Source organism: Neurospora tetrasperma (genome assembly GCF_000213175.1).
Source record: "Neurospora tetrasperma FGSC 2508 unplaced genomic scaffold NEUTE1scaffold_5, whole genome shotgun sequence".
In the NCBI taxonomy this organism is placed as follows: domain Eukaryota; kingdom Fungi; phylum Ascomycota; class Sordariomycetes; order Sordariales; family Sordariaceae; genus Neurospora; species Neurospora tetrasperma.
Window position 1 is genome coordinate 3,018,238 of NW_009799103.1, and position 23,220 is coordinate 3,041,457.

At 51.7% G+C, this 23,220-nt stretch overlaps 8 protein-coding genes across 8 annotated transcripts; 3 read left to right on the forward strand and 5 right to left on the reverse strand.

Annotated features, from left to right (window-relative positions):
- Nucleotides 1–1,017: 1,017 nt before the first annotated feature.
- NEUTE1DRAFT_67689 (uncharacterized protein) lies at nucleotides 1,018–3,916 on the reverse strand (the record flags this gene model as incomplete). The annotated part of the gene is made up of 2 exons (XM_009855234.1): nucleotides 1,018–1,520; nucleotides 1,658–3,916. The coding sequence occupies 2 exons, from the start codon at nucleotides 3,914–3,916 to the stop codon at nucleotides 1,263–1,265; spliced, it is 2,517 nt and encodes an 838-aa protein (XP_009853536.1).
- Nucleotides 3,917–5,300: 1,384 nt separating this feature from the next.
- On the reverse strand, nucleotides 5,301–6,420 carry NEUTE1DRAFT_148194 (uncharacterized protein; the record flags this gene model as incomplete). The annotated part of the gene is made up of 1 exon (XM_009855235.1): nucleotides 5,301–6,420. One exon carries the CDS (start codon nucleotides 6,418–6,420, stop codon nucleotides 5,605–5,607), a length of 816 nt encoding a protein of 271 aa, XP_009853537.1.
- Nucleotides 6,421–6,907: 487 nt separating this feature from the next.
- On the forward strand, nucleotides 6,908–7,192 carry NEUTE1DRAFT_117887 (uncharacterized protein; the record flags this gene model as incomplete). The annotated part of the gene is made up of 1 exon (XM_009855236.1): nucleotides 6,908–7,192. The coding sequence occupies one exon, from the start codon at nucleotides 6,981–6,983 to the stop codon at nucleotides 7,176–7,178; it is 198 nt and encodes a 65-aa protein (XP_009853538.1).
- A 2,486-nt stretch (nucleotides 7,193–9,678) lies between these two features.
- On the forward strand, nucleotides 9,679–10,535 carry NEUTE1DRAFT_148195 (uncharacterized protein; the record flags this gene model as incomplete). Its single annotated transcript, XM_009855237.1, has 2 exons — nucleotides 9,679–9,743; nucleotides 9,839–10,535. 2 exons carry the CDS (start codon nucleotides 9,679–9,681, stop codon nucleotides 10,533–10,535), a joined length of 762 nt encoding a protein of 253 aa, XP_009853539.1.
- Nucleotides 10,536–10,681: 146 nt separating this feature from the next.
- On the reverse strand, nucleotides 10,682–11,570 carry NEUTE1DRAFT_131425 (uncharacterized protein; the record flags this gene model as incomplete). The annotated part of the gene is made up of 2 exons (XM_009855238.1): nucleotides 10,682–11,335; nucleotides 11,403–11,570. 2 exons carry the CDS (start codon nucleotides 11,448–11,450, stop codon nucleotides 10,682–10,684), a joined length of 702 nt encoding a protein of 233 aa, XP_009853540.1.
- Nucleotides 11,571–14,036: 2,466 nt separating this feature from the next.
- Nucleotides 14,037–15,188, forward strand: NEUTE1DRAFT_131426 (uncharacterized protein; the record flags this gene model as incomplete). The annotated part of the gene is made up of 4 exons (XM_009855239.1): nucleotides 14,037–14,067; nucleotides 14,155–14,223; nucleotides 14,284–14,611; nucleotides 14,685–15,188. 4 exons carry the CDS (start codon nucleotides 14,037–14,039, stop codon nucleotides 15,055–15,057), a joined length of 801 nt encoding a protein of 266 aa, XP_009853541.1.
- A 1,286-nt stretch (nucleotides 15,189–16,474) lies between these two features.
- Nucleotides 16,475–20,109, reverse strand: NEUTE1DRAFT_131427 (uncharacterized protein; the record flags this gene model as incomplete). The annotated part of the gene is made up of 7 exons (XM_009855240.1): nucleotides 16,475–17,529; nucleotides 17,598–17,716; nucleotides 17,774–18,617; nucleotides 18,678–19,319; nucleotides 19,390–19,479; nucleotides 19,537–19,902; nucleotides 19,966–20,109. 7 exons carry the CDS (start codon nucleotides 20,107–20,109, stop codon nucleotides 16,672–16,674), a joined length of 3,063 nt encoding a protein of 1,020 aa, XP_009853542.1.
- Nucleotides 20,110–20,597: 488 nt separating this feature from the next.
- NEUTE1DRAFT_95799 (uncharacterized protein) lies at nucleotides 20,598–21,354 on the reverse strand (the record flags this gene model as incomplete). Its single annotated transcript, XM_009855241.1, has 3 exons — nucleotides 20,598–20,866; nucleotides 20,948–21,083; nucleotides 21,187–21,354. The coding sequence occupies 3 exons, from the start codon at nucleotides 21,249–21,251 to the stop codon at nucleotides 20,819–20,821; spliced, it is 249 nt and encodes an 82-aa protein (XP_009853543.1).
- Nucleotides 21,355–23,220: the final 1,866 nt, after the last annotated feature.

Here is a 23,220-nt window from a genome sequence, read left to right on the forward strand (position 1 = left end):
GGGTTATAAGCTGGCTGGGCTAGAGGTCGTGGTTGCTGCGTTGGTAACAGCCCGATGGTCGATGGGAAACGGGGTGATGATGTGGTGGGGGGTTGACGGTTGCGTTGGCGCGGTGGGTGATGTTGGAGTGCTGTGGTGCGGTGATGATGACGCCGTTTTGGTGGGCAACCTAATAGTGCAGAGGTATGAGTTCGAGTTGCTTGGGGCGATCTCGCGAAGCGCGCCCTTCTTGCAAGCCTGGAGCAAGCACCTTTTAGCAGCAGCAGCTGGCAGAGTCGCAGTGGATCTAGCTCACGGCGGGGAATGGAGCACTAGAGAGGAGGTACCTATGGGGGTGACCTCGTCGTCGGCGTTATTGAGCGAGGGTCAAGGGCAAACTGCTTCGTCGTCGTCGTTGTCGATAACTACTAGGTAATCCAACCCAAGCTGTGTACTCGGAGTTCGGTGCAGGAAAGGAAAGTTCGAGCTTCACAGACCCAGTTTGCTTGATGGGAGTTGTTGAACTGATTGAAAGTGCCGGTCACGGTTGGTCGCCAAACGGACACGGGCCAGCATACAAGAGCGGACGACCAACTGAAGGGCCGCCCTGTGCAGTGAGTGCTATGGTGGCCTTCGGACAAGCTCCAGAAGAGCTTCACACATCTAGGCATTATGATTGGCCGGATTGTCTTGAATGGGTCCACTGCGGCTCGTCACTGACGTTGTTGATGTGTTGCCTGTCGACGACGTTCCAGGCAGGCTCGAGGCAGGGTACTTAGGTACTTAGGTAGGTATACCTTACAATACAGTACTACAAGTGTAGGGTAGACAACATCCCTACAACCAACGTAGACTTTCACAACTGAGTTCGTCTTGGGAGACATGGCTCCTATTTTACGTCGGTGTTGACAACCGTCGCCTATATAATTTCTAGTCTTCGCTTTCTGTCTGTATTCCCAGGATGGCATCATTACGGGGTTGAATATGCATATGCCTCCTGAACCCTGCATGATCTGGCATATCACGTCAAATCTTCACTTGCTGTTAACTCATTGAATTTGGAGCTTGTTTCTGTAACCCATAAAGGATTGATGCTTCAACCAAAGCCATATTATGGGTAGCTCATGCCAGGGATAAACATACAAGTATCCCGAGATGAATGTATTTCCTCCGTCTCATCCAGTACGCCACCCTTTCCATTTCCCACCCCAAAAGAATTACCACATCCATGCAAACAAGCGAGACCCGAAACCTATGTTCATTCTGGTCTGAATACCCTTCCATTAGAGATCCCCCTTGCCAGGCATGACCTTGGCGGCCTGTACCGCGCTCATCTTGGTGATCCACTGAGCATTGGGCTGCACCTTGCGAACCGTCCTGAGCTCGTCACTAGAGTAGCCAGGGATACGGATGTTGTAGGTACGCTCCAAAACAAGCTGGATATCGCGGATCTCAAGAACCTTGGATCCTCTCTCTTTCGCATTGCGGGACGCCGCGTGGAGCACACTCTCTGTAAAGCTATCGGCGAGACCAAGGACGGACTAGAAAGGAATGACACGTTAGCTGATTGTGTGGTGACAAGTTTGTGAGTTTGCTTAAGGGGGTTAAAGAATGACCGCGGACTTCCGCAAAAAGAAGAAGCAAAAACAGAGGATTGTTCAGATTGTAAACAACGTACCTCCTCAACCTCAGGTGTCAAGAGATTTCCGTCTTGGCCCTCAGCCGTGCCACCGCACACCTGTCGGACCAGCTCGTCCAGCTTCTTCTTGTTCAAAACCCTCTCACCCTCGCCCTCAAGCTGATACGCCGGGGTCTTCTGCAAGACGGGCTGATTCATGACGCCGACACCGGCTGTGCCACCGCTCAGAGTCGGGCGACCAGGCGGGCCTGCAACGGGCGTGGGAATCTGTGTCGCCTTTTCCGGGAGCGTCTTGGCGATGGGAAACTTGGAGGCCTGAATGGTTTGGGGCATAGCGTTGGGGTGAGCGTGGGGATGTCCTTGAGTTGAGCCCGCCGCGCTGCCTGGAGCAGTGGTGGGTGTGCCGACCGGCGCAGGTATGTTAGTAGCGGGAATGGAACCGGCACGTTGCTGTCCAGCGAGGTTCATAGCCGCCGCGTGCGAGAGCGGCTGGTTGGGTGTCCGCTGCGGAGTCTGATGTCGCTGTGAGATTTGAGTGGGCGTTCCAGTCGCTTGTACCCCAACCATGCCAGAAGGAATCGCCGTGTTGATGGGTGCAGGTGTAGGAGTGGGCTGCGAGCCAGGCTCGGTTTTGATATGGTTCTGGGCTGGCTGCTGCTGTTGCTGTTGTTGCGGGATAGCAGCCTGGGTGGCCGGAGTTTGGGTGGCGGGTGCCAGATGTGGTTGCGCTTGTGGCTGCCCTTGAGGTTGTCCCTGTGGTTGAATGGGTGTTTGCGCTGGTTGGTGTTGTGGTTGTTGCTGTTGCTGCGGTTGTTGCTGTTGCTGCTGTTGCTGAGGCTGCTGTGGTTGCTGTTGTTGATGTTGCATCTGTTGATGCTGCTGCAACTGATTGGCAGTGATTTGAGGTGAACGAGTGGGCGCAGGGGATTGTTGCGCTCCTTGTTGTGGAGGCATTCCGCCCACACCCGCCATCTGTCCAGCGTTTTTGGCCGCTTGGATGGCGGCGTTCATGGCGGCTGTGGATGGTGCCATTCCAGCACCCAAGGCTTGCCCTTGACCTTGAACCTGTGTTGGTCCTTGCTGAGGGGCCGCTTGAGGTTGTTGGCCTTGTTGTTGCGGCCGTGCTTGGTTCTGCATCGGGGTGGTGTTCGCCGCAATCGGGACGGCCTTGTTCCCAGACCCCGGCATGGCAATCGTCAGCGGGGTGTTATGAGGAGGCTTCACTATTGTCTGACGAAGTTGGTTGCAATAGTTCTTGGCGTCATTGAACGACTTCTCCGCTATCGCTTTGCGGTTCAGCAAATTCTGTTGCTCCTCGGGCGTAAAAGGCTTCTGGTTGTTTCTCCGTTCTTCCATGAGGCTCAAGAGATTTACCAGTGTCGTGTTGCTGCTGTTTAGAGTCAGAAACGCCCTCATGTACTTGTTCCTGGTTTCAGATTCCCATTTCTTGTGTTCCTGGGCGGGTATGGTTGGAGGTATATTGAATTGCAATGCCGTGACATGTTGGAGGACAACCTGGGGGATGGCAGGCTTGTTTGGCTGTCCCGCTGCTGTAGCAGGCTGTCCAGGACGGGCAACGCCTGCGGTGTTCTGGGGTGTGCCAGGAGCAATCTGCGACGGTATCGGCGATTGCTGAACATTACCGAGCTGGGGAGTTTGTCCACCTTGTTGTGGCAGTTGCTGCTGGCCCTGTTGCTGCTGCATTTGTGGCTGTTGTTGCGGTTGTTGCTGCTGAAGTGGTGGTTTAGCCTGGCCTTGGTGATGGGGCGGTTGTTGTTGTTGTTGTGGTTGTTGTTGCTGATGAAGCTGGTGTTGCTGTACTTGGCCGGGCTGTTGTTGGCCAGGCTGTTGTTGCTGTTGTTGTGGTGGCTGTTGTTGTTGTTGCGTCTGTCCCTGAGGTTGTCCCTGAGGTTGTCCTTGGGGCTGTACTTGTTGATTTTGCTGCTGGTGCTGCTGTTGTTGCTGCTGTTTTTGTCGCATCTGCTGCATTTGCTGCAGATAGCGCTGCTGTTCCTGCTTCTTCTGGTTCAACTTGTCTTGCAACATCTTGCTAAACTGCTCGATGCTACGCCTAGCCCCGAGCTTCTCCGCCGATCCTTCGGGCGATTCCTCAAAAGTCTTCCAGAATGTGGCCAATCCGTTTTCGTAGCTAGTTTTTTCCTCGGCGGTCAGGAACGCGATATTTCGCATGAACTCGGGCCGCAAGAGTGCCGGTTGTCTGGGAGCAGCACCGGGAGGTTGAGTGTTTGGCTGCGCCGGCCCTTGGCTGGGCTGGCCTTGACCGGGCATTTGATTCATTGTGGTTGCTTTGTTCACCGAAGTCTGATGTCCCGGATTCTTTCAGACCGTGATCGCACAATCGAGAATATTGGGCAGAGGACCGACGACAGAGCCTCGACGTTGCTGCGTAGGCGTGTGGTGTGGGGGCGAAGGTCGATGGCAAGATGAAAAGTTGCAAATATATAGGTACGTTTGCGTGGCTCCGTCGATGTAGTAGAAGGTACGTTATTTAACTAACGGCCCTGCGCAGCTCAGCAATCAGCAGGTGTTTGCAATGGAATACGTGCCCAGGGCTTTGGTACCTTCACACGAGCTGCTGGAGAATAGGATGCCTCTATTGATTGTGGCTTTGGAGTTTTGATGGAAGATCACGGGAAGATATTGTTGGCGGTTGGACTTCGATCCGAACTGAAGTTGTTCTTTGGATGAATGGCATGCTCAATCGGCTCTGCCACTACTTATCCACTGCACTGACCTGCCCTTTGGGCATGTGGCTTGAACGCAGGCATTCATGCTCTGTTGAGCGCGCAGCGCGACGTGTTCATTGGCTAAGCCACAGTTTCTACGGCATCTTCCCTGCAGTCAGTGTAACAAGGATGTGGCGCTCCTCCCTAGAAATGGCATCAAAGAGCTAGGTGTACAGTCCTCAGCTCACTTACAACGTTGAGTCGGACATAACTGCTAGTTGTTGATTCTGAAGAGTTGGTCAATTTCTTAAGTGTAACTCCTATTCGATTATTGAAAGATCGTCATTTTGTGTCGTTGTATCCTCCAAGCGTTAAGTGAACGCTCATCCCACGCTGTCTTCAACTTCACAATCATGGTCAATCAGTCTTCCCAATCACGTCGCCTGACCACTCTGTGAGACTCGTTTGTGATATTTGTTTTAAAATGGTTGTTTGCCGGCATGTCAGTTGACTTCATATTCCTTTAGCCCAGATGAAATGACATTAGCTCGCCAAAACAGATCGTGCGCTTTTGACGGATCTTGTAGAGATTGTAAGAGAGAGTTGATTCAAAGTTCACTCATACAGGAATAGAGAGCCATAATTTATGCCTCCTTGCTTTGACTATGTTGTACATGAACCAGAGTTCATATCCTTGATACCCCGAATGCCAAGCGATTCTGTAGTAGCAGAAAAAGACAACGCTTAGATGTTCCAAGTACAATACCACTCCCCTCGTAGCCGCCCAAATCCCTAGCTCATCACACTTGGTTCCCTAAACATGCCATCAAACTCAACAAACGCTGATTCATTCCCTCTGTGCAATCCCAGTATAGAGCCATAAGCTTCTTTGGACGCCATAAGAAACAACTCTTTAGTCGTGAAGGTCTCCGTACTCCAAAGTAAATCACCATCTTCGAAACCACGCCGAGTTGTAAAATGCAAAGCCGTTGCGCTGTATGAAGTTGATCATTTGTCCTTGTCCATTTTGTACTGCTCATGGGAAAGCGAACAGCCCCAAACTTTGCCTCCTATTCTTTTTTTTGTTTTGGTGTATTATCTTCATGGTCATCATCATCACTCGTGTCTATACGGGTATCCATAACTGCCAAGTGCTTCTCTCTATACCATGTTCATTAGTTCGTTGTTGTCATCTAGTCGTCAAAGCAGTCTTCAGTTGATGCATGTCATGAGGTGTTGTGACCGAGAACCGCTGTCTGTCCAAGCCCACAAACAAGAATTCTGTCGTTACTCCATCGATCAAGGCGAATCAATCTCCATGACGCATTCATAGTGGGGGTGTTCCCTAGACCGCATCGATTGATCACCGAGAATCTCCTCATTGCTCGAATCTGGCTCCTCGATCTCGTCGATCCTCGGCGGCGGCAGCGGATCCGAGACTTGCACGCTGCTGCGGCGGCGGTCACCGACTCTCCGGTAGATACGGCGTGCGCCGGAGGACCCAAAATCATCCGCACTGAAGAACCGTTTGCAGTCTCTAGGGTCATCGCGGTCTGAGTCGCTTCCGATGCTCTCGCTGAAGGTCCGCTTGCCAATGCTGCCCGACGTCATCCGCTTGCGTCTCCGCTCCTCTCGCTGCCGCCTCAGGATCTCGCGGTGCTCGGCCTCTTCCATGTCGGTTGAGTCTGAATCGTCACTGCAGTTCAGTTGTCCGAGGTTGTACATGACGCTTTCATCAACCTCTCGATGACGTCGGGACCGAGACCGACTTCGTTCCGATTCGGCGTACTCAATAGCATCCGGATAGATTACAGGAACACCGGCGTTGTCATTATCATTATCGCTGCCGTCGCTCATCTCCTCAATAATGAGGTTGGGATTTGTCACAATGCGTCCCGGGCGAGCTGATGGTGGGAACGCCGATTGTGACGGCGACGGCGACGGCTGCATGGATGGCGGAAGACTATCTGGACCCGGATCGTCGTCTGAATCAGAGGAAGTTGCCGAGGAGGTGGTGCGAGACTGTGGTGAAAGCTGATCGGGGTCTGTTGCTCGGGCAAAACTGAAGCTTGGGCCGTAGAGGCCGCCCGGCCGGAGTACGGCGATGGACGGCATTGGTGGAGGGGAAAACTGTGGCGGCATTGGCCCGTGCCAAGGACTGCCCTTCCGGCTCGAGCCCGGGGACAATGGTGGGGACGAGGGTGCCGCACCTTGGGGTATGACTTTGATATTAGGGTTTGACGGCCACATGGTAGGCTCGGCAGGTTGATGCTGGTGAAGTTTGGTGAATTGTTTGATGTTGCAATCTTTTACAAAAAAAAGAAGAAAAAAAAAAAAGGGACGAGCCCGGATTTGGTTGAAAGTGGTTCGCCGTAGCTGTGGGGTATGATTGCCGCTATGACGATACCGCCCCGGTGGTAAAAGATCTTGGACGCCGGGGTGAACAAGTGGTACACAAGTAGAAAGAGTATACACTAAGTGAAAGTTGGGTCAGGGTGTTAAAACCCAAAGAAGAAACCTCCGACTAGGAGACTGAAATGGCCTTTGGCTGCTGGTCATGATAGTGCTGTCGGATGTAAATTGAACCCAAGCTTCAGCACGGGGGTGGCGAGGATGCAAAGTCCAATGGAAATAGCGACCAGTAGAGGACGGATGCTGTTTGGTGTGAAGAAAGGATGATGGAGAGATATACCATGTATGTCTCAATGGAAATCTCGTTTTTGCCCGTTCCCAGAGCTGCGGGAGGATGGCAAGGTAATGCCTGCGGTTGGCTTGTTTTCAACGGGGACGGGAGCCGTAGCCTATGGGAAGATGCCGACAAACATTGCCCACGGTGTAAGCTGGGATCGGCTATCTTCGAAAGCTTATCCTGAAAAGGCGCAGGATAGCCGCAGGGTGAACGATGACACTATACGGAGAAGTGTTATCTCCCGAGCGGCTTTTATGGTAGGAAAGGAGAAAGTATGTCTGCCAGTCTGGATGTATGTGTGGACTGCAACGCAACTTGGTCACTATGTATTCGGTTACGGGCTCCATTTTCCAGGTAAGGTACAGTACCACGCTTTGGATGAGCTCTTGAAAGTCAGCATATAACATCTGGGTAAGTATTGTGTTACGAGCGAGAAAACCCGCAACATGTGCTCGTCTGCCACCACTCGGCTCGGCGTCCCGGGAGAAGACAAGTGCTATCGGGGAGGATAGTGGCCACTTGGGCAGCAATGCTCCGGGTACCCCTGACTCTTCCCCGGATTCTGTACCGAATGAGTCCATGTCGGGATTGTGAAACAAATGCAGACGAGAAACATCAATGGCAGGTAGGGCCGACTGTCGGCGGAGAGAGGGAGTGTGATAGATACCTTGGACCAAGAAGAAAAACCCCCTTTCCCTCGTATTTAGTCTAGCTAATGCCGTGCCCAGCTGGTAGAGCAATGTCTCAACTTGGGTACTGCATCCACTTGTCAGTCGTGTCAAGCGTCTATACGCAAAGGCGCAAGAAAGCGCAATTCAGGGACCAGGGCATTATGTGATAGATAACATGGCCAGCGCAGTTGCCTCCAGGGGTTCTCGCGGGCGAGTGAGCGAGTTGAGCGGATGAACAAGGGAGATTACGGAACGAATCCTGGGGAGGAATGGTCGACACAAGATAGAAACTGCGTACCTACAGCAGTATGTACGTAGGTTACATGGCCAATGAGGGCGACAAATTGGTGTAGCGGATGCATCACAAGGCAGAGGCAGCACCGTACGCGCGGTAATGTATATACATCCGGTACAGACGACATAAAAGTCGCATGGAAGTGCAGGAGCAGAAAGGGCGGGGAGGAAGACGCGGACAAGTGGATTGTGGGGTTGTGTGCTGTGGGAGTGGTGAACTTCTGTGTTTGAGGCTTGAGGTTGCATCACAGATCGTGGATTCCACCGATGCGTGCCCACGCCCGTTGAGCATTGACAAGCACGCATTGGCGCAGACTTTGAGCGGAACTGTGCCATTTCACACCTTGATGAGGGCTCACTTGAGCAAACATTTGGGATCGAATACATAAGGTATACTGGGACAATACCGGGAGGTGTGATGTGTACTGTAATGCCATGGGATGACAGAGGAAGGCAAGTGGTGATAGTCAAAGGAAACGGATGAAGTTCCCGTTCCCGTTCCCGCCGCGCTCACCGGGGGCGAAACACGTGGAAAGGAAGACTACCTCTACGCTCGGCAGCCCGCACCTGGCAGTCCGCTGCTGTACAATCTAACCCTGGTATGTTTGTTAGTTTGGTACAAAAAACGCCCATTTCCACTCTCAGACTACTAGAATAGAAAAGCATCCGGGTTTCAAGCGAACGGGGACTACTGTCTTATATGTTTTTGGACTTTGAAGGCCGTGGAAGACGACGGGGAGAGGCATAAGAAGGCTTCTGTGGCGTTTTCTACCCTGGCTATTGTCCCATGACGCTTCAAACGGAGGCCAGTTTCTGTCTTTGGAGGCCAATGAGAGTTCCAGATTTTCCCTGTTCAACCCATGACCGAAGAACCAAACTAACAAACAAACCAGTATTGAATTGTACATACACCGCCGAATGCCATTGTCCACTTTGATTGTCAGCTGCTAAACTCAGAAGTCGGACACGGTCAACGTGAAACGACGGAGGACGGGGATGCCGGCCGTCCATTCGGAAATCGGAAAGGCTGGCGGGTGCCCCTGGATGCTGAGTGTACAGTAGAAACCCCTGCTCGTGCATGCACCTGATAATGCATAACACCCTCTAAATGCTAGCAGCTGCCAGTCCGCAATTATTTAGTATGAGTAAGTGCTAAAATGCATATTTGCACATCTGGCGGCCCGTTAAATTGGTGTATATGCACTTACTGGTGGGGGTTTTAGGGGTGTTTAGGGCCTAGCAGCAATGCCAAAACCCCCTAAAACCCCCCAAAACTCTTATGCTGGGGCGGCGGGAAAATCTTGGCATGGGAATGTAAATGCATGAGCCCTCTAAATGCATGAGCCCTCTAAATGCATGCAAACTGCCATCCTGGAGTACATGCACGAACAGGGGTCTCTACTGTAAGACAGTGTAGAGCTGTAGTGTAGAAGCTACCCAACCCTGGCCCACATGCCTGGCTGGAATGCGGGGGTGGGGCTGTTTGTTTACACTCGGTGCACCAAGTCCCGACTACAGTAACCTACAGGACATCACCCGACTGGCGACAGCTTCACTTAGTTTAGTGCCTCCAACCCAACAACAAACGACGCCATAAAGAAAAAAAAATACGCCAGATAGTTGAATCGCCTAGACGGCCGCACATTATCACATTCATACAACCTCTTCACAGTTATTAGGACGAACATTCCACACGTGGCGCGTCGCAATTCTTGAACCATGTCGCTCCTCCTGGCGCACTTGGAGCAAATCTCCACCTCATGCGAAAGCATCGACAGCCTTCCGTAGGTCACTTCCACAAAGTCTTGATGGCGTTTTCCTCATCATATCGCGTCTTGATTCTCTAACAGCCAGTCCACCCTTCGGACATCATCACTAGGTTTCCCCCTCCCAAAATCTTTACCAACGCCCTCCTCTCGAACCACGACATTACGTCCTTGATTCGCGACACCGAAGCCCACGAGCGCGCCCTCTTCTCCGTCCCTCCCCCTCCCCCAAAAGCCACCACCCAGGCGCCCGATCCACCGAAGCCTGCGAACCGACGACAAACCGTCTTCAACGTTGCCGGCGGCGAGGTCACCACAGGCCCACCAGCCAAGTCGACGCGCAGCAGCGGCCCGACGCGCCGTAACACAGCCGTGGCCGCCGTCTTGGGCGGAGATCTTCACGCACAAATAACGCGACGCAACCCTGCCGGAAGTGGAGGCGGCGAACTCGACATCGAAGTGCTACTGCGCGGTGCCGAGAAGCTCTGTACGGTGTACCCCTTGCCTGGCGCGCTGGAGAGGATACCGGCCCAGCGGCGAAAGAATGAACAGTTGATGAACACGTTGGCGTACTATGAGACCAGGGTGGCAGAGCAACAAGAGGCTTTGGACAGGTTGAACCTAGACCGTTATGCGGAAGAGGAGGAAGAAGAGGCTGGCAGAGAGAGCGCGGCTGCTGCCGACGTCATGACGGAGGAAGATCTGAGAAGGGAAGAGGAGGAGATACGCGAACTGGATCGAAGAAGGAGGGAGTTGCAAGCGAGGTTGCGAGCGACGGAGCGCGATCTCAATGGATTGATGGAGTTTTGAGCGCAGTATCTGCTCAAGAGTTGTCCGATACACGCAAAAGGCTACCAAGGTTATTCGAACTACGACGAAAAGAAGACTTTGCGATACCAGATTTTCGGCTGTCATATATCATTACCCAGGGTTTGTCTTGACCAGCCACCAAATCCTCAACAAGTCGGCCCATCGGACGGTCTTTCGCTAACATCCGAAGTAGCGGCCTTGACACGCAGGAACTCTTGAACAAATGTCTCGGGATCCTGCGCCCCGCTGAGTTCTGACTGTCCGTTGATGGTAAAGTTGGGAACTCCATGGATTCCCTTCCTTTGCGCCTCTGCAACCTCGCGATCAACCTCCTCGCCACCTCTATCACTGGCCAGCCAGCTCTCGACTTCCGCTCCATCCAAACCCGCGCGCTTGCCAGCAGCAATCAGCATGTCATTCGACGACACATCGCCATCTTCTTCATGATGCAACTGAAACAGGGCCGCAGCCGTCTTATTCTCAACCTCGTTGGACTTGGTTTTCGACAACTGAATCAACCGATGCGCATTGCGGGTGTTGCCGATCCTGCCGTTCAACGAAAAGTTGATGCCTTCGCCTTCGCCAATGGCCTTGAGGCGCGCGTGGACCATGGCGAGGCGTTCGGGGCTGCCCAGCTTCTTGCCGAGATATGCCTTGGGGTCGATACCGCCTGTTTTGGGCAGCGAAGGGTCGAGGTAGAAGGGGTGCCAGGTCACGGTGAAGGTGTCGTTTGCGCCGCCTGGGATGACGTCCTTGTAGAGCTTGATGGCGCGCTCGAGACGAGCTTTGCCGACGTAGCACTGGAAATTGTTTTAGTGTAAGTGATGCATGTTTGATGGGCGATGAAGCCAAGGTAGCCAGCCATACCCAAGGGCAGATGATGTCGGAGACTACTTTGATCTGAAAGTGTGTCATGTTGTTGGCTGGGAGAATGAGTTGTCGGATCACAGATACTCGATGTTGAAGTCGGAGGATTATTGTTGGCGACTACTTCAACTCGTAGGCCTCGAGGTTATGATACTTATACTACTCAAAGAACATGTCGTGCTACCCCCTCATCCTTCCCGAAATTTGGAAGCCGGAGGGGTTGTAAAGAAGGCGAGAAATACAGGGGGCTGCTTATAAATCGACCTCGGCTTGGAATGCCTTCGTCCCAAGCACTCTCTCCAGTCGATGGAATTCCACAAGTTATGAGACCATCTAAAATAAATGAATAACACATTGTCTCTCGTATCTTCTTCATGTACTACAAACTGTCAACATAGCCTAGTGGGGGACAAAATCCCATCTGCTCCTTAAAGCGGGGGCGTCCCAGCCGAAAGAAATCCGGGGAATGGCATCGTGGCGTTTTGGTGTGTTGTAGTGTAGGTAGGTATGTACACTACCTACAGTTAAAATAAATACATTGACAGATGATGTCGGCGTCCTTCATCAAGGTCACACAAAAGCCATGATCGGCAAATTGCCCTCGGCACGTGTCAGGTACGGGGCTTTGATGATCTCCGCGCGGTCGGGCGAAGTGGAAGCTTGGGCCATGCTCCATTCGTTGCATTGAATTCCCAGCCTTCCGGTATACTGTCTCCTACAAGTTTTTCTTTTTCCGATCAGCTCTTTCGGGAGTTGGAAATTCTCAATTCCCAGCTGGAGGGTGAGCTGAAAGACCGGATGGAGCGAGGGAGGCCAGCCCATCCCAGCCTCGGGGAAGACTTGGAGTAGAAAAGATGAGACATCTTTACTTGTGCAGTGCCTTTTTGAAGATGGACCGTGCATTTCCAGTCTCTTTAGCCGCCTTGCTGAGTGGAGTTCAGAGTTCAGACGAAACGGCGCCAAACTCAACACAGCGATTGCCCTGCCAAGAAAATGGAGCTTGGTCCCTCGTCGCATCCAATCCTTCGTCATCATCACTGCCACTGTCCGGACAACGGGCTCTGCCCAAGCTCCAAGTAAATAAAACCGGGAGGTTGGGGAAGACTGACGGAGACCCTTCCACTTGTCCAAGGGTGTGAGGCCGCTCAGTCCCAGCCAGTCATCATGGTACGTATGTATCTCGACGTGCCTGACGTTGCAAGCAATACTTACGGGCTCGATACAAGCAGGTACCGACCGACCGACCGCCCAAGTGAAAAGCAGGGAATTGAATGGCTTCAGCACTTTTGTCCACTTGCGAACGAGAATCCCAAAATAGGTAGCCTGGCGAAGTGGGCTGGTGGGCTGTTTAGTTTTTGGAAGGTTAAGTTTGCAGTGAGAAGTACCTACTGTAGCGAGTGTGAACTGTGAAGACTTCCAACTGTTGCCCGGAAACCAGCCACCGCTTTTCCGCAACGAACGCGAGCGCGCTGCCTGTTGAGAGGCAGGTCACCGGTCCCACTGAGCTGCACTCTTGCACGACTTGACTTGCACAAGTCTCTCGTCTCACGCTTGTTCTCAACCCTTCGTTCCTGAGGTGCCCTCATTCACGGTCCTGAAGTCTTTTCCAAGCCAACGGGAGACTGTACGTCACCCAACACACAGCAAGACACGATCCCTCTTTTCTCGATCGTGCATCCTTTTGGCCTTCTACCACCACCAGCCTGTCTTTCTGACCTCCACCGTTTGTCCCATACTAGCAGCTACAGCCCGGGCTACATACATTTCAAGCTGCCGTGTACCTGACCTTCACCGAAGCGGGGACCCTATACCTCTACCCTACTTAGCTTGGTTCCTTCCAAGCAGCACGGGGAGAGAAAAAAAAAAATAAACCCTTGGATTCAGGTCCGGTCGTGGTGCCTTGCAGATTCATCCTGCAGCATTGATTCACCTAGTGAGACAAGGGAAAAAAAAAAAACAAGGGACAGAATCCAAAGGGACGAAAGGTCGAACCTTGTGCCTGGCCCCTTGCCTGTTTCTGTTTAGGTCCAGTCCGCCTGCTTTCTTGCTTTTGCATCTGGCAGGAACCTGAACACACAGTCTTCTGCGTCCCCTCCACCAACCAACCCACTGCGGTGCCTGCCAATCCATACCTACCTACATTCTCACACATACACCTACTCAACTTGTTGCGCATTCCCGCATTCCTCAGCTACCTACGCGCCCAAACAAGCACACCAAGAGACGAGACGAAACGGATACCGACAATTCAAGACAAGGAAACACGTGGGGAAGAAACGAAGACTTCTGGATTGCTTCGCGCATTCCAAGGACCCCATCCTACCAACTACCTACGACTTGTACCTCACCCAGCAAGTGAGGTAGACCGCCTTCCATTCCAGCAAGCCAGACATCGTTTTACGGCGCAACCCTTCTCCAAGTCGACAACGACGAATTCGAAAAGAATCCAAACGACGTATTAGCCTTGAGGGCAATCTTGTTCCGTCGGCCATCGCGCAAAACGTCCCCAACCGTCCCTCTGGCGCAAACCTCGCGGAGGGCGGGTGTGGGTACCAGGCGCGGTATCTAATAACGAAAGGGAAGAAGGGATTAGGGATAAAAAGTTAAACAAGGAAGCAACATACATACAACAAGATGGCTAGCGGGTTCCAATTAGGGTGGTACCGTATGTCTTCCTCTCTCCACCATCTCCCCCATCCTCAGACATGTTGTAGGCAACGGAATGAGCTAACACTATGATAATGAACTTTAGGGTGGCTACCGTTCCTGGGATATCACCACGTCTTGATGATTCTCATCATGATCACAATTATCCTATTATGTAAGGAAAATCCCGTCTATTCTCCTAAATAGAAAATCAAAACTAACACACCGTACACAGCCCTCCTCCTAGCAGGCTGCTCGTCCTCATCACCCGTCATCCCCGATATCTTTCTATTGTCGCTCTACTACGAAAACTACCAAGCCATCCCCGACACCTCGCAGGTGCACTACGACGTCACCACCGCCATCGCCAACATTGTGGACGGCGCCCGTCTCCAGGCGCGCGTTGGCTTCTTTGGCATCTGCGTTAATCCCGATGGCGGGTCGTGGTTGTGCAGCAACAATGCGACAACGCTAGCGAACGAGATCTCGGTTGATCAGGATCCTTTGAATCTGGTCTGGTTGGCCGCGCAGTTCAAGGATATGATTGTCTTTCCATACTTGATGTAAGAACCAAATTTCGACTGTGCTTTTGTCGCGACACGAGCAGACATGCTAACAAGGGATACAAAAACACAGCATCATCGCAATCATCTTCGCCTTCGTTTGCCTCCTCCTCCTCGCCACCTTCCCCGGCTGGCACGAAGAGGAAGACTCGGAGGGCTCCGAGCGCGAGGTCAAACCTTTCCCTTCGCGGCCTGTTAGCCAGGTCGCCCTCGTCATCATCTTTATCGCGACCATTTTTGTCTTAGTCTCGGTGCTGTGGCAGCATACGGCGTCGGTGGCAGCATCCGTCATCGCTCAGGACTTTGGCAACGGGAGCGTCATGGCCGGCGTGGGCAGCTCAGCCATGGTGTTGGGCTGGTTCAGCTTCACGCTGTTGATCATTGTCACGATTGGTTTGCTGGTCATGATATTGAGTATGAGAGTCTTGAGTGAGCTCATGGCTTAAGGCCGGTAGATATTGGGTTTGATGAGGTTTGTCGTTGGACAAAAGGGGGAGGCGCATTTTCTTTTTCTCGTTCTTCTCATCGCACTATATGGGAGGCTGGGCAAAGGCGCTGATAGAGATCTTGTTTTTTTTTCTTGTTATGATGTTATTTTCTTGATTTCTTGCTTTCGCTTACGACGATACCTACCACCCACCACCACTGCAGCTCACACGCACGCTCAACCACACATAAACACCATACAACGACACAACAAAACAACAATCAACCTAACGGACATAAAACGACCCGAGACGAAAGAAAGGACGATCGCAAATGGTATTTAAGGAATGGGTGGACTTATGGATGGATGGATGAATGGATGGGATGAACATGAAGAAGAGACGAGAGAATGAAGATATATAAACGAACGACCGTCTATCAAACAACAAACAAATGATCAAGGAAGGGAGGGAGGAGACGAGCATGGATGGGGCTGACTGGTTTACGAAACCAACATGAATGTACTATTCCATTCATCTGGCTGTCCAACCTTATATGACTGGGGTGAATCTTCTTATTCATGGTTCAGGATACCTGGAATGACGGAACTACCTCTAGGCGGGTTGTTCATATCACATGTATGATGCATGAAGGAAAGGAAGGAAATTGGCGGATATTTGGCTTTTTGTTGTTTTGAAAGAATGGTGGTCTTTTTCGATATGAGGTTGTTAAGGATAATCAAATGTAAAAAAAATTCGATAAGGATTTTGGTTTGGTTTAGTTTGGTCGTAGAAACATTTTTCATCGTGAAGTGGCACGGCGATGATCGATGTTTGATCTAGTTTTATACTAATATACTAACGTTGAATGGATGATATCAATAGACTGAACTAGGTCTAGGCTTGGGATTGGACTTGGGTTTGGTCATGTTGTTAGGCTTTTAGTTATGTTTTTGGAATCTGGAAAAACCAGAGCGTAACGCTTAATTTCTGTTTTGGCTTGAAACTTCATCGGAAATTGAACTGGAGCTACCTCTAGGTACTTACTGGAAATCGCTTTGATGCAGGTTGAAATTCTTAGACTGTATTCATCCGACTCGAAATTCGGAGAGTGAGTGGTGATGTGCTAACTAAGTGACATGTGATGGGTAAAAGTCCAAGAAAGAAAGACTTGACCTAGTGGCCTGAAACATCGTTATATCTTGTAGTTATATTATCATCATAGGTATTCGTTTGAATAAAAAGGGGTCAAGTACCTCCTAGTCAATCCATATCTTTACTGGGTGCGTGATTACCTAGACTAGGCGCAGTTAGTTGCATTGAATTTCAGCTATCTACCTATTTATGTATATTCTGATGAGCAAGGTGGAAAAAAAAAAAAAAAAAAAAAAAAAAAAAAAAAAAAAAAAAAAAAAAAAAGGCTGGAGGCAATATGCGTCTAAACAATTCATTCCATTCTCTAGGTGGGTGAGCCCCTCCCTCCTACCTTTCAAGTTCCCAGGTAACAAACGATTCCCATCTCTTATAGCACTTCCAATTTAAACCATACTTTTCTCTACCAATAATCTACCAATATATACATACCTATCTATCCTCCTACCACACACCTCCCTACCTAAACTATACCAAACCCATTCACTCCATCCTCACCAACCCCCACCCCTTGACCCCCTGCCCCCAACTCTCCACCACCTTTCCAACCCACTCCTCCGCCCCCTCTCTTCCACCCACTACATCCTCCACCGCCTTCCTTACTTTTGCAGTCTCACCAGCCTCCCCTTCAGTAGTACCTTCAGCACCACCAAAAGTCCAATCCAGCATCTTATCCAACCACCCTCCCCCGCCCAACTGCTCCTTCAGCTTCTGTATATGCCCCTTGACCTCTGTGATGGTCTTGGCCGCCATGGCATCCAACGCCTTGAGTTCCGCCAACCCGTCCTTGTGCAGCGTACTCTTACCGGAGCGATCGCGGGCCAGTTCGCGGTCGTTCCAGGCCTGGACAAAGGCGGCGCTGTGACGCATGGCCAGGGCAGTTTCGCGCACGTGCGAGAGGGTGTGCATGTCGGTGAGGGAGTAAAAGGTTTCGTCTACTCCGGTGGTGCTGTTGGTAGAAGAGGATGAGGAGGAAGAGGAGGAAGTGAAGCGGGCGCGTAGTCCCGTGAAAGCGATGCGGATGGACGAGGTGATGACGCTCATGGTCTCGGATGGATAAGGGTCAGCGCGCGTGGTGGAGAGGGCGGTGAGCACGGCTGCGGAGAGGAGGGAGATGATGGTGTAGTAGGTAGCTTCGGGTGAGGTGAGGGCGGCGGGAGTGGTGGGACGGTGGATGAAGCTGGTGAGCGAGTTGTTGAGTTGGGAGAGCGTCTCGAAGGTGTAGGCGCGCTCTTTGAGGGCCGCTTCGCTGGGCTTGTAAGGGCGGTGGTCCTTGGGCGGTTTGTGGTGGATCAGATCGAGGTATTGCTCGGAGAGGAAGGAGAGGTGAGCGCGCTCGTTCTGGCGGGAGGTTGTTAGCATTTGGGAAGAGCAAAAGCAGATGAAAGGGTTTGGAGAAAAAGTCTTACGGAAAGCTCGGGGCCGATACGAAGGAACTCCTGGATGGGAGGACCGTGGGGACTTTCGAGGTTGACGAATGAACCGTAGTCGGTTTTGTTGAGTAGGGTAGTCGTGTCGTCGATGTTTTCTGGGAATCAAGTTAGTTTTGCTTAGGGGAAGGAGATTGAATCAAGATCAAACGTACCAGTGAGTGCCAAATCGCCAATCTCACATTCGATCTTTCCGCCAAAAGCACGAGTTGCCCGTCGTTCTTCCACAATGGACATCATGAGCGTGCAGCTTCTCCGCAGCTTGCTGTCGAACTCGGTCATCTCCAGGATACTGCTGTAGCTCCCAGAGCTAAACGCGTCCCAGATCCGCAAGGGGCAGCTGCTGTGCAGACTGTTGTTGTAGTATGAACGCAGCGGCTCCATCAATGGGCGGGTACCGGTGAACAGACCTGGCGACAAACTTGATATCCTGTCAAAGAAGAGAGGGCTGAGGGAGTCCTGGATGGTGCGCTTAACTTCCAGAGGAGTCCAGATCTGGTAGGCGTAGGAAGCGCATCCGAGGAGGAGGTAGAGTTGGGCCAGTAGGAGGCGCAGTGCGACATCACTAGGCGTAACCTTGAGCTGGGTGTCCAAGACGAGAACCGCCTGGAGGAACAGCGATGGGTTCACATCCCGCAGCGGTGCTGGAGCAACATCCGAAGTGCGAGGGTGCAAGCCAGAGAGCTTGAGGATCGAGTTGCCCATGACAAGGGCCAAGTCAATACGAGGGTCCTTGTCGAGACGGGGGATTGCTGCCAACAGCTCCGAGTCGTCGACTATCTGCTGGTATATTTGGGCGGCCTCGGTCACCACGCTCCTCAAGCAGCTCTCGCATGGTAGAGACGTAAGGGTGGAGCACAGACGGCATTGGTATGGCTTGTCCTGCTCTTGGCCGTCCACCACGGATGGGTTATGGGAGAGTGTTTGTGTGCAAGTGGTGAGCAGGTAGCGCAGCTTGCAGATTAGTGACTTGAGAATAACCTGACTAGACTTCTCAGACTTCCATGAAAAAGGTTAGTGTTACGTTGCCATGTCAAATGATACAAAAAGGGCACTCACCTCTTCCAGCATCTTGGGCAGGACTTCCTCCATGAGTCCCTTGACCTCCTCGAAGCTGAGCTCTGCGACAAAGTCCTTGACATCGTCAAACGCGGACAATTTGTCAAAGTAGCTGTCCAAATATAGGCCGATTTGAATAACTCTCGGGGTCACGCCTGAGTCGTTACCAGAGCTTCCTGGTACCACAGGCTGGCGGAATGCGGTGTCGAGGAGGGCGAGAGCAATGTTCTTCTTGTACATGGCGGTGTTGGTCTTGAGCGCAATGAACTCTTTGAGGATGCTTTGCACCTCGCCCAGGGCAGTCTCCTGATCCTTGGACTTGCTGGCAGCCAAGGCGAACTTCTTCCACACCTTGTAGTCGCAGACGGAAAAGGTCGGTGTCATACCATCAAGGCCCAGTCTGAGAGCCTGACGGCAAAGGTCATAGATGCGGTCCCATTCGCCCCACGACTCATAGGCATTGAGGGCTTGGTAGAACAAGTCCTTGCGGCCCTCCTTGAGCTGGGCAAGAGGTCCCAGTTTGGGGCTCTGCATGCGGCTGATGAAGTCTTCTTTGGAGCCATGAGAGAGCATGACACGGTAGTAAAGAGAGATCTCCTCTTCTTGAAGCAGGCCTCGATCTTTCGACTCGACTTTCTCGGCCTAAAGCTGGGGTTAGGCACTTTCTGGCTGACAAAGTGTGAATGATGCAGGAGCTCTGGGCGCGACATACGTTTTCAGTGATATCAGCCGCCCTCTCAAGCTGCTTAACCACAAGAAGGCTATATACCTTTTTGCTGGCCTCACTGCACTGGGGGCTAACCTGGACATGTCAGCTGTGGGTACTGGTCCCTCAGGGCATAGCATAGCGAAGACTCACTGAAAGAAGGTAGGTGAGAGTAATGCTCCAGAACATGTATTGGCGGTCTCCCGAGTTGGCAAAGGCCTTGTCCAGCGTCGTGGCAATCTGCTGAGCGCTCACGAGATCCCAATACTCCAGGCATGACTGAAGACATTTCACGGCAAACTTGCTCTTAGGGTTCGCTTTCACCCAGCGGGCTCTGAGGGGACCCAGCGTCTCGGCATACTCGGTGTCGTAGAGATAGTCTCGCGCAGCCCACTCCAGCAGTTCAAGAGTGTCATAGTCGGGAACAGCCTTGGACTTGACGAGCTCGTCGATGGCGATCAGTGCCGTACACCTTTCACTGGTGCCATCGAGCTGTGACTCGGCGGCGATTCTGATAGCCTAATGAGAAGTAGTGAGTGACTGGGCTGATGAGTAGTGTGAGGCAGTTCATGAAGAGTCTACCTCGTAGTAAGGGTCCTTGAGAGTTTTGAAGCGCTTGTCGGCCAAACGAATGACGGTGTTCCAGTTGCTGTCAGTGAAGGCGGTCTGTAACTGGACGTCGACGCTGTTTTTGAGGGCTGGGCGCCCATATCGTCCATAAGACATTGTTGATGTTTGCTCAGGTTGCTTGTTTGTCCGATCTCGGCGTTGGATAAAAAAATTGTTGACCAAAGAGAGAAAGGAGATTGGAAAGAAGGATCATAAAAAGAATGCTACCGTAGGCCACAGATTCGACCGGGTTGCACTGCACTTTTGTTGTTGACTTGGTGAGTTTGTCGATTCAGAAGGTTTTAAAGGTTGAGCTTGGCGTTGCCTTGAATGTGAGTGGCTCGTGCGACAGAGCGGACGTGGTGCCTACCTACTGTACCCTCCTATGTACTATACAAGTAGAAGTACCTGATGTACAGTGATCGATCGAGACCGGGGACCCCGCCGTGACCGAGCTGAGTGGCTCGGGCCTCACCGTCAATATATATAGATATGTAGATATCATATATACTTGACCATCTTCACTTCGGCTTGCTTAGTTGATGTTTTACTTGACCATTTCTTTTGCCCCCTTTCTACGGTCACCATATCACCCATTTTTTTCTCTATTCCCTCCCTGTCCTCGTTTGATGAACGATCAAACAGGTACTCCGCGTCTTCCGTAACCTAAACGCCTACCCATGCAAGTGCTTTACAAAGACTATTTATACAAACGCAAAAAGCAATGTTGCCCACGTTGATCTTCCTCCTGCTGCTCAGATTTCTTTTTCTTCCTTCTAGCCGTGGCTTCTCATATTATATCCTCCCATCAAAAAAGTCCGGTTGTTCAGAAGAGCGCACCCGCCTTCCTCTTCTGTTCCCGCCTCCTTTCGATCTGTATCCCCAGTCGTCAACCCGTTAGCATCGATATCTTGTACTTTTTCACCTCCCAATCCCGCAGCGGAGAACTACTAACCCATTGCTTCTTGCATTCCCTGTACGCCTCAAAGTAGTCCGAGCACATGGTTCGGTCTCCTTGGTTGCGGTGCAGACACCGTATACTCCGCTGAGCGGCCTCCTGGCACGGATCAAGGTATTCGCTTCGGCTCTTTCTGTACGTATCCAACTTCGCGGTCAGCCATTCTATCCTTTCTTCTTCTTCTCTCTCTGAGACAGTCCGCGGTCATGCCGTGTGGTAGAGAGACCAGCACATACCCTTCAAACTTGGCCCTGGTCTCCTCGTTCCATGGCTCCTTGTTTTCACTGCCAGCTTGCGCCATCCTGACTGTTTCCTTTGTATGTTTTGTTGTATCTTTACCCGGACGACGGTTTCTAGTAGGTACCTCGGCAACGGTCGAATCGAGGCAAGATATGGAAGTCGTTGATAGTTGGGTGCGCCCTGTCTCTCAGAGCAAGGATACGGATGTCGCGCAGCAAAGGGATCGGCACCGGAGTGGTTCTGGACTTGGAGTTAAGGTTGCAGAAAGTAAAAACGGACAAGTCGGCGTGGTTCGGGTCAATGATGGAATTGGAAACTGACGCGCGCGCGCCGGCCGGCAACGGGAAGCCAAAGGTGTCATGCACAGACCATGCAACTCACCTCGGTGTGGGCTGTCATGGTGGGGTGAACTTCTTATCGCATGCAGTGGTCGACAAGATAAGGGTCTTCCTTTCACTTGGCTCTGGAGCGACCCCAGAGTCCACTTGTCAGGGTTAGGGGTATACTCGAATCCCTGAATCATCTCGTGGAAAGGAGCATGACACTCGACAACATTAGTCTGTCGATGACGGACAGAGAATAGGTATGCTGGGTGATATGGCTTTCTCACTTTTACATATTAATATATCCTTTTACCTTCCAAAATCCTCTCGCAAAGAACCATGTCCGGGAGGAGTGTTCATCCGGTACTCGTTCACCAACTTATGTCGTGTATAAAGGTCATCGAGCTGTACTTGTATGTAAGAAGATGAAACTCATCGACCACTAGGCTGTCATGCTCAATATACATAAAGCGCGGATGGCACTGTCGATATTCAATCCATTACCGGTAACTCTTGAGTACGCCCATGTCTCTGTAATCAGATGATACACATGGCTATGTCCCTCGATATTTCGTCCAGACTCTTGTTCATAGCTGTCATGACGACTACAAGTACGGACCATGAAGAGACATTGATGGTCCTCGCCTTGTATCGCCCGTCAATACTAGCCACCAATTCAGTTACCACGTCCACTTGAAGTTTCACGATGTTCTAGAATCGTGGAAACATGTTGTTGGAAGCTAATGTTGACGGGAGCCTCACTTGGCAAAAGGGAGAGAAATGCGGGAGTAGCAGCAGAAATGGGTCCTGTAAGGTCAAAAATACGAAGACGCTAGTAAGTTTCAGGGTTAGTTGACCATAATCCCGCCTGGTCGATGTCGCGCACGTTGAGGCGGAGTCTGAAGTGGGGGGAGGGGGTCTCGGACATTTCCCATTTCCCATTTCCCACTCAGCAGGAACAGGGTCTCACATGGGCCGATGAAGACAACCTGACTTCCATTGGAGACAAGCACCTGGCCGAGGCTCCCGCTGAGGGGGAGGGGAGAGAGAAAAAGGGTCTGAAAGGGGTGAAGGCGGCCGTCAACAGGCAACCATCAGCAGCAACGAAGCGAGATCAACAGAAGAAGTGGAAGAAACAAACAGGAAACAGGAACAGAATAAGTGGAATTTGATCATCGTGATGGGCAGTACCATAGAGCCTTGTTTGCATTGCCATGTATTCCATTGTTTCAATTGCTGTCACACTTTTTCAAATCTTCGTTTCGTGCAGTGACCTGATGCACAAAACTCAGGAACACAGTGACCTGACAGCCTGCCCGCAGTGAAGGACTGGAGTCGAAAAAAAAAAAGGCTTGGATGGATCCTATGGCCGAAAAGGGACATCAAGGGAAGGGATTAATTGCACTTGCCCAGGACATTGCAGTACACTAGAGCGCGCATTGCATCCGTCCGATCCTTCCCATACTACCCCAGGCGCTGGCTTGGAACGGCTGTCCCTCTTATTGGACACTTTCATAAGTGGAGCATATAATGTTCGCCCAATTCGTTCCCCTTTCTCTCGCAAACCAGCATCCCAGCCAATCCCTGCCCAGCATGAGCGCCCCTTTCGGCCCCCTTTGACGATGCACTCCAGATCCAGGCAACACGGTTTTTCCTTACGTCAGGTCAGCCCGGGGAGAACGAACTGGGGGGGGGGGGGGGGGGGGG